The 8,893-nt window shown below is 39.8% G+C and overlaps 1 protein-coding gene across 2 annotated transcripts; it reads right to left on the reverse strand.

Annotated features, from left to right (window-relative positions):
- Window positions 1-1,375: 1,375 nt before the first annotated feature.
- Window positions 1,376-8,760, reverse strand: LOC141774736 (protein FAM53C-like). 2 transcript variants are annotated; one of them, XM_074647533.1, is made up of 5 exons: window positions 8,685-8,760; window positions 5,813-6,058; window positions 5,646-5,706; window positions 4,732-5,564; window positions 1,376-2,897 (listed from the first exon to the last, which is right to left on the reverse strand). In XM_074647533.1, the coding sequence occupies exons 2-5, from the start codon at window positions 5,888-5,890 to the stop codon at window positions 2,646-2,648; spliced, it is 1,224 nt and encodes a 407-aa protein (XP_074503634.1). In that variant the 5' UTR covers window positions 5,891-6,058; window positions 8,685-8,760; the 3' UTR covers window positions 1,376-2,645. The 2 variants fall into 2 exon arrangements, with proteins under 2 accessions (XP_074503634.1, XP_074503635.1); XM_074647534.1 differs by having other exon boundaries at window positions 8,671-8,720.
- Window positions 8,761-8,893: the final 133 nt, after the last annotated feature.

The following is an 8,893-nucleotide window of genomic DNA, read 5'->3' on the forward strand; positions in this document are numbered from 1 at the left end:
TTCAGAGTCCTTCTTTATATCATTATAAAACTTTTTTCAAAATGTTGCCTTGATATCTGCTGTTTTAGTAAAGTCAGAATTAATCAAACACTGTATTTTATATGCAACATCAGTATTATACTGACATCAACCACTAGGTGTCCCTATAATAATCTATTGGCCCTGATGTGTATATATATATACATATATATATATATATATATATGTATATATATATATATATATAGATTTTATTTTATTTTATTCTTTTCCATTTTATTTTTTTACTTGTGTATTACTTGTATATAATATGTTTTTCCTGTATCTATACTGGCTTATTTTATATTAATATTAGGTTTGTTAAGTTTCTTTGTACCGAGAACGTTATTATTGGGGACGTTTGTGAATGTTGTTTCAAAATGAACAAAAAACAATAAATATAATATTGAAAAAAAAATGTATGTGAATTTATATGTATACAGTATATATATGTATATATAAATATATTTTATTTTATTATATTCTTTTTAATTTAATTTTTTTACCTGTGTATACTGGCTTATTTTATATTAATATTAGGTTCAGTGTCTTCTTTATATCATTATAAAACTTTTTTTGTGTACTTTTTTTGTTTACTTTAACTTTTATCCGCGTCTTTGTTATTCTGTTATAGCTGTAGCTATAATCAGCTTTTATTGTGAAAACTTTATTTTGCCCCCCAAACAGAAAATGTTGATATCTGCTGTTTTAATAGTCAGGATTAATTAAACACTTTTATTTTATATGCAACATCAGTATTATACTGACATCAACCACCAGGTGTCACTATAATAATCTATTGGCCTGATGTATGAGGGGTGGAAGTGACAGAAATTAATTGATAAAGACAGCTACATTTTCGTATCATGACTGTTTTAGTCAAATCAGCTTTAAATGAATCAAATCACTTGATAATTTATCACTCAATTTTTCATTTCACAACCATTTTTTATGTCTCTATTGCTCAATTCACATACATTGTCATCACTTCCATCATTAATTTGTAAGCATTTTCATCACTTCCCTTTTTCTTTTTCTATAAATAGATAAATAAATAAATAATTTTGCGTTGTGAATGATGAATGCAAGATGGCGAATATGATGAAACACTGTTCTGTTTTCATCATATCACGACGGTTTCGGTCAAATCAATCAAGTCACTTGATTGTTTATCACTACATTTTTCATTTCACTTTAATTTTTATGGCTCTATTGTTCAATTCACATACATTTTTCATCACTTCCATTATTAATCAATTGTTTTTTGTTACTTCCACCCCTCATACTGATGTGCCCCTTTCATTTGACTACAAGCAGGATAAGTTATTTGTGAATGGAAGACAAGACACTTTTTCAAAAAAAAAAATATCATTCTCTATTAAATTTTATTTGTACATAAATTGTGCAACAGTAATATTTCCATCTGAAAACACATGAAAAAATCATTTCTGAAAGGCCACCAAATCATCTGCATCGCCACCGCCTTTTGTCAAACACGCAGAATTGGCTCGACGTGTGCACTCACTCTAACCACTGTGCATACAGTACATTACATTGTGCCCTATGGAGTCCAGCTGCAGCATCAATTCAAATGACTATTATTATAGTGCATGTGTGCCACCTGTTCGAAAAATATCTGAAATCAGCGCAAAAATGTAGATTGCAAAAAAATTGTCTGGCTGTGAAAAAAAGACCAGAGCACCAAGAACTCTGTGTTTTAAGCTTAAGGCATGGTCAGTTTACAGTATCAGCAGTATTATTATTGTGGTTGTTGACGAGGTCAGTTTTATGTTCAAGCAATTGAGTAAACTCCAAAAAGAACATATGAACAAAAAGTTGAAGGGTCCGTTCTGCTAGGACAAGAAAACTTTCCCTTAGATGATGTAGAGTTACTACAAAGAAAGGTAAATCAATGACAGAACTGCAGTAAATGTTGTCTTTAGGGTCTGTGAAGGATTTAAGGAACATCAGTAAAATCCTGGAATGTTTAACATACAGGAGAGCATTTATATTTATATTTATATATAGATCAGTATTCTTATGTAGGTTGGGCTATTGTATTTTGACCTGTGTGCACCTTTAACAGCTCAAATACAGTAGTCATGTTCAAATTCTGAGAACCAAATACAAACTATGCAAGTATCTGATGGGGCACTGAAGTATGCTTACTTCTATTCCAATAATCTATTGACTTTTAAATGTGTATTTAAATCACTTATGAGCAAATATTCTGCTTACTCCAGTGTACAGAGTTCTTTGATGAGGATATCAAGATGCAGACAAAATGGTTAACACAAATTAAGACTTGTATCAATATGAAAATATTGTCTGTGTGCATGAAAACTAGCTTATTTGCTCATGCACATTTCCCTATGTGTGTTGAATAGGCAGGCACTGTGACATATTTTTTTTGTGTGAAATGTTGAATAGTAAAACTAGTGTTACAATCATATCATTGTAATTTCATTAGCTTCTAATTGCTTGGTTCTTGATTATGAACTCTGGACATGTTGCCTTAGGAGGGCAGCAGGTTCCCAAGGACGCTGCCAGAAGAGCGCACAAAGCCTACTAGGTGTGCTTAACATAGTTATGAACGCAGTCATCACACTCGGAGCGTCAGCGAGTGGTCAGTTCTCTTCTATAAGGTTCAAGTCCAGTTCTATGCAGTCCCTTTCAAAAACAATCTTTTGCCCTCCGTCTATTGCAGTCCTTTTTCTGTTATCGTCCTCCTCCTCCTCTTCTTCACTTTCACTTAGTGGTCCGATGCTGGCTCGTCCCAGGATCTCGGCGGGGGAGAAGGCCGAGCGATGCTCTGCCTGGGAAGACGCTGGAAAGATGCAGCCACCTGTACCACACGCTAGGCTCTCGGGATTACCAATCTACAGAGGAGAAGAAGAAGAGTCGTGATTATTATCATGTCACAATTCTAGCATTCAACATGTGGAAAAACACCTGGGGCCCAGTCTAACTCTCATTGCTCATTAATGCTGCTCCAGGATCCACACCCAAAAGGTAATAAAACATAGGCGGTGCGGTGATGACATCAACGGCAATGCCAGGAAGTCTGCATGGATGGCAGCGCCCGTTTCTTTGGTTAAGTATAGATCAGCTGATAGTTAATGGGCTTGGCTGACATGTGTGACGTGACCTGACTGACAAACAAAGGATCAAACTAAACAGCATTAACTCTGGAAACTACAGATGCTTAAAATGTTGTTATTTACATAAATGGCATTTAATCCCATTAAATATGAAACAGACTAACTATTTGACATACAGCAAGACAACATATTGTAACTTTCTAGCAACCTAACTAGAAGATAAGTGTGTACCGGGTGGTTCATCTTGGGGATATAATATTAGCGCAAAATAAGTGAGAAGTGAACTTGAGATAACTTCTGTTGTGATTTGACGCTATACAAAAATAAATTGATTTGATTTGATTTGATTTGAAGGGACAGTTCACCCCAAAATTAAAACTACATATTATTCCTCTTAACTGTAGTAGTGCCATTTATCACTCTAGATTGTTTTGGTGCGAGTTGTCGAGTGTTGGAGATATCAGCCGTAGAGATGTCTGCCTTCTCTCGACTATAATTGAACTAGATGGCACTGTGGTGCTCAAAGTGCCAAAAAAATACCATTGAAAAGCTCAACAGCAACGTCTCTTTCCAGAAATCATGACCCGGTTAGTCAGTATAATCCACAGACCTTGTTGTGAGCAGTTTCATGTAGGAACTATCTTGTTTTCTAACCAACTACAACCGTAGTCACAAGCACAAGTCGAAATGTACACTTCCTTCTGCAAAGTGATTCGATTGGCGGGTGTAGTTAGGTAGAAAGAAAATAGTTCCTTCATTAAACCGCTCACAACAAGGTCTGTGGATTATTTTGAGAAACCGGGTCATGGTTTCTGTAAAGAGGCATCGCTGTTGAGTTTTACAAATGTATAATTTTGGCGCTTTGAGCACCACAAGCAGAGTGCCATCTAGTTCCATCGTTGAGAGAAGGCAGACATCTCTACAGCTGATATCTCAAACACTCTGCAACTCACACCAAAACAATCAGGATTGATAAATAGCAATACAAAAATATGTATTTTTGATTTTGGGCCAAACTGTCCCTTTAAAAATAAGCTCCCCAAATTGTCAGAAAAAGTCTGCATTTAAAGATTTTGCAAAAAGAGCCTGTGAACTTCTCATATCAAGGAAAAGTGGTAAGTTAGTTTTGCTTTACTAAGCAGTTGCAACCAGGGAAACCAGTGACAGGAGTGTAATTATGAATGGGTGAAACTGGCTGGAACGGCGTTCAGTAGAATGCATCATAGCCGAGTGGAGATAGGAAAATTGCTGCTTGAGGCTTGAGATGCTTCTCTTGCCTGCACAAAAAAACAGAGCCCTGAACCAAATCCTGACTGCACGTGACAGAGACAGGTTTATGGAAACAAATCTGGGGGCCCACTTCTTCAATAATCATCCCAACATGAACACCGGTCTATAATGAAGAGATGGTGTGGGGGCCACGTTTAGCAGTGCCAAGTCGTGGGGGATGTGGCACTGCCAGAGGCCTACTATTGCCCTCCAACATCCAGAGGAAAGAAAACATTGGCACAAGTGAACCCAGGCCTGCTGATTACTTAACAATACAATAAACTATGCGTATCTCAATATATACATACATACTACCTAAAGCCCACTGGACTTTCTTGCTCACCTGTGTCATCTTGCTGAAGTCAAGGCCTGGCCTGGGGCAGGGCAGAACATCTGGGTCATGGCGCCTCTTCAAGCGAGGTTTGCGCATGTCGCAAGGCTGCGAGTGGCATCGCGGCAGCGCCGGGTGCAGGTCGCGCCTGGAGGAGGATGGCGTGCTGCAGGCTGAAGTGGGAGACGGAGACAGGGCCGGGTGTTCCATGCCAGAGCAGCCATATGTCAAAGCAGAAGCAGGGGAGGGCTGGGGGGGCAGGAGTACCACGGAGGCATCCTGAATGTGCACAGGGGAGAGGGAGAAGCGGCGCTGCAGCACTGAGTGAGAAACCAGGGGGGCTGGTGAGGAGGAGCAGGAGGAAGGAGTAGCAAAGGAGGCAGAACAGGCTCCTTTCAATTTGTCACAGGGGTCCCATGAGAAGCTCCATGGTAGTGGGGAGTCAGAGGACAGTGCTAGGCTAAAGAAGGTAGGGCTAGAAGATGAGTGTAGGGAGGAAGAGGTGAAAGAGGAACTGGGACCACAAAGTGGCAATGAGCTGGCTCCAGAGCTCGAACTAGATGCTCCTCCACTTCGGCAGCCACGTTTGACCGGGGTCCAAACCTTGGATGCACTAGGATGCCAGGTGGAGCGACACCGAGACAGGTCCTCTGGAACAGAGAGGGACCGGCAGTGGCGTTTTGGAGGTGGTGGTGGAGGTGAGCTTTGGAAAGCCTGGTTTGTAAAAGAAACCTCCGGTCTCTGGAGAGGTTCTCCAGAGTGGGAAGGACACCATGGGGAGTCTAGTCCACAGGAATCACCCAGAAGGTTAGCTTTGGATGATGGGTGTGTAGCTGAGCTGGTCTCTGAAAATGCCAAAAGACAGACATGAAACAGATTTCCCCACTTAAAGGTTGCAAATACTGCACTTAATTCAATGAACTTACCTTGTGTCGATCTACAAGCACTCCACGAGACAGTGGGACTGGAGCCCACTGCAGGTAATGACTGAAACAGAAATATAATAACTTAAAAACCAGAAGCCATAAAACTAAGTGCATCAAGGAAAAACAAGCCTTTTAAAAAGGACAAATTAGTTTTGTATTCAACTCACCACATTGAACGAGAAAGCCTTGTAATAAGGCTCTTCCAAACTCTGCTTACGGAGCTGCTCTGTGATAAGCGTCACCATAATTGTAGCTACAGTCCAGGGACAGACATGGAGATGATGAGGAGATTTACTGAGGGTAGTGGAAATTGTGTTAGTCAGAATCCTGGCGTGGTTTGTGGTGTCCCCTCCACACCTCAACCAGCCAGACTGACCAGCTTTCTCACTATGCCAACGTCATTTTTATGCCACCTAGAGGGACAGATGAGAAGGGATCCGTATGAAACAATGTCAAAGATTAACTGAAAATGGTCACACACACATTACAGAGAAAGCACTGCATTGAAAAAAATCAAATTGATTTAACAGTAGCTTATAAATTGCTAGACAGAGCCGTCCAATAGGAGTGTAAAATCTGCTAATGGGGACTTTCCTCCAACATGCTATAACATATATATGTGGTAGTGCAGAAAAGCCTACAGAAAGAAGAACAAAATGTCTGAATAAATGTACTCCAAGTACTGACCACATATTAATATACACAACCCAGGCTCTATGTGCTGCCTCATGCACACATGAAAGGAAGAAGTTCATGTTCACAGAGGCAGAGAGAGAGCACACATGGACGAGAGGAGATCCAGAACAAAGAAACACTTCACATTCCATCATGCACAGTGAACATGGCCATTTCTCATTGGGACTACAAACATGGCCCTAGTGAAATTTCAAAGAACAAGCAGTCCAGAGTGAAAAAAACTTTAGGGAAATGCCATAGCAATCAAAGTCAGTTGGGTCCAATAAACACAAATGACAAGAGTTGAGAAGTGAAAAGGAAGGGGGAGGGAGAGGCGAAAAGGGAAAAGATGGGGGAAGTGTGTGTAAAATGAATGGGGATAGGGGTTGGAAGCATGCCATAGTATCTTTGCAAGGGGGGGGGGGACAAAAGAATAGTGACCAGGTCTCAAGGGCTTATATTACCCAGGAAAAGCCAAAATGGTGTGATGTAAAGCAGAGGGCCACAAAACAGCCTGCATGCCCATTTCATTAACACACATTCCTCTGATATTTCCTTTGCAAGTGGCACAGTTAGCTTTTAAGATCTAATGGTTACTCAATCCACAAACATCTCTGAAGATTAACCCGCACCGGCCCATCCCAGCAAACCTTTGCACAGCACAAAAAAAAAAATGTATATCTCAAACTGAAACTACAAAACAGAAACTCTAACCACTGCATTAAAATGGAACCTGGCCTTTTAGCCTTTTTGCACTGCTCTTTTAAAAAAGTGCAAAAACCTGGAGCACATTTACAGCTGACACCCAAAACCAGACAACATAATCTTTATCAACTTCAAATGTTTTTGTTTTTTTTATCTGAAGTCCTACTCAACACTTGACTGCTGGCACTCATTTGTGGCCTCCAGGGCCTTCCTCCTTGTGGCAAACATGGTGCTACATTGCTAGCCTAGAGATCCACATGCCAGAAGACTCAGGCTGAACCTCATCCTGTAGCCTCAACCACTGTTAAAACCTCTGACTCCATTTGCTCAGAGCTCAGTGCTGTCAAACCACCAGCTCAGTTAAAACTTTCACTTTAACAAATCGTGTCTACAAACTTACTACAAATGAATGATATGGTGTATATATAGACACATCTAGCACAAAACACTATTAATTAAGACTATTAAATAAGTAGGATGTGTTGCTTTACTAACGTGCAAACCAATAAATAAGTTTAAGGCAGTGTTGCTCAGCTTGCCCTTATCTACCAAAACACAGCTAGCTATATCTTACTTTTGAGTAATATAATGAAACATGATGTTTATCAACTTCAAATGATAATCTGAAGTCCTACTCAACACTTGCTGCTGCTGGCAGTCAGATGTGGCCTCCAGGGCCTTCCTCCTTGTGGCAAACATGGTGCTATATGCTAGCCTAGAGATCCACATGCCACAAGACACAGAAGGCACAGGCTAAACCTCATCCTGTAGCCTCAACCACTGTTAAAACCTCTGACTCAATTTGCTCAGAGCTGTCAACCACCAGCTCATTTACAACTTTACAATCATGTCTACAAACTTTAACATTACTGCAAATGAATGATATATAGACACATCTAGCACAACACATTAATTAAGACTATTAATTAAGTAGTTCTGGCCTTTTACTAACGTGCAATAAATAAGTTTAAGGCAGTGTTGCCCAGCTTATCTACATAAACCAGCTAGCTAATTAAAACTCCAACTTTAGGTAGCTAACTGTTCGTCATTGACAATGTGGGACTGTGTAATAACACTGAGTTATATTGACTGGCTAAATCTAAATCAGACACTACAAATGAATGATATGGTACATAGACACATCTAGCACAAAACACTATTAATTAAGTAGTTCTGGCCTTTTACTAACATGCAAACCAATAAATATGTTTAAGGCAGTGTTGTGCAGCTTATCTACAGAAAAACAGCCAATTAAAACTCCAACATTAGCTAACTGTTTGTCATTGACAATATAGGACTTTGTAATAACATTGGGCTACATTTACTGGCTTAAACTCACACACACTTTAGCTGGTGAGCACAGCATATATAGTGAGCTAGCTCAGCAGCACGATGCAGCACAGAGCTGTTAGCATGTTAGCTTGTTGGCTAGCTGATAACAAGACTACTAGTTAGCTTACATGCTAAGCTAACGGTTCAATGGCTTGTCATTGTAACGGTTTGAAGCCGTGATACAGTTAGACTACAACACGACAACTGGTGTTAATACATGTAACGATACACAACGTTAATGTATAAATGCATTAGTTGTAGCATTAGCTTTGGTTACGCAGTGTGTTTGCTTGTTAGCATGTTAGCATGCTACAGCTGATGTGTTACCTGCTGGTTCCTTAGCAACCGAAGCTGCACACAGCGCACCGGACAGGCAGCGGTTCAGCGGAGTATTTATAGCCTTTGGAGCATACCATTACAGAGGTTGTTTTTTTTTAATACACTGCCTCAAAAAAAATCGCAATTTTAAGAAAACCACATCATGTTTATACAGCGCATACGTTTCTAATATAATCTCTTTAACGTGTTCCTACTTG

The sequence above is a fragment of the Sebastes fasciatus genome, chromosome 10 (genome assembly GCF_043250625.1).
Source record: "Sebastes fasciatus isolate fSebFas1 chromosome 10, fSebFas1.pri, whole genome shotgun sequence".
In the NCBI taxonomy this organism is placed as follows: Eukaryota; Metazoa; Chordata; class Actinopteri; order Perciformes; family Sebastidae; genus Sebastes; species Sebastes fasciatus.

Excerpts from the sequence above, each read along its gene's own strand:
- LOC141774736 (XM_074647533.1), bottom strand. The coding sequence starts at position 5,890 with ATGGTGACGCTTATCACAGAGCAGCTCCGTAAGCAGAGTTTGGAAGAG. Across the intron at positions 5,707-5,812 it reads AGGCTTTCTCGTTCAATGTG|TCATTACCTGCAGTGGGCTC; the intron begins GTGAGTTGAATA and ends TTTCTGTTTCAG. Across the intron at positions 5,565-5,645 it reads TGCTTGTAGATCGACACAAG|AGACCAGCTCAGCTACACAC; the intron begins GTAAGTTCATTG and ends TGGCATTTTCAG.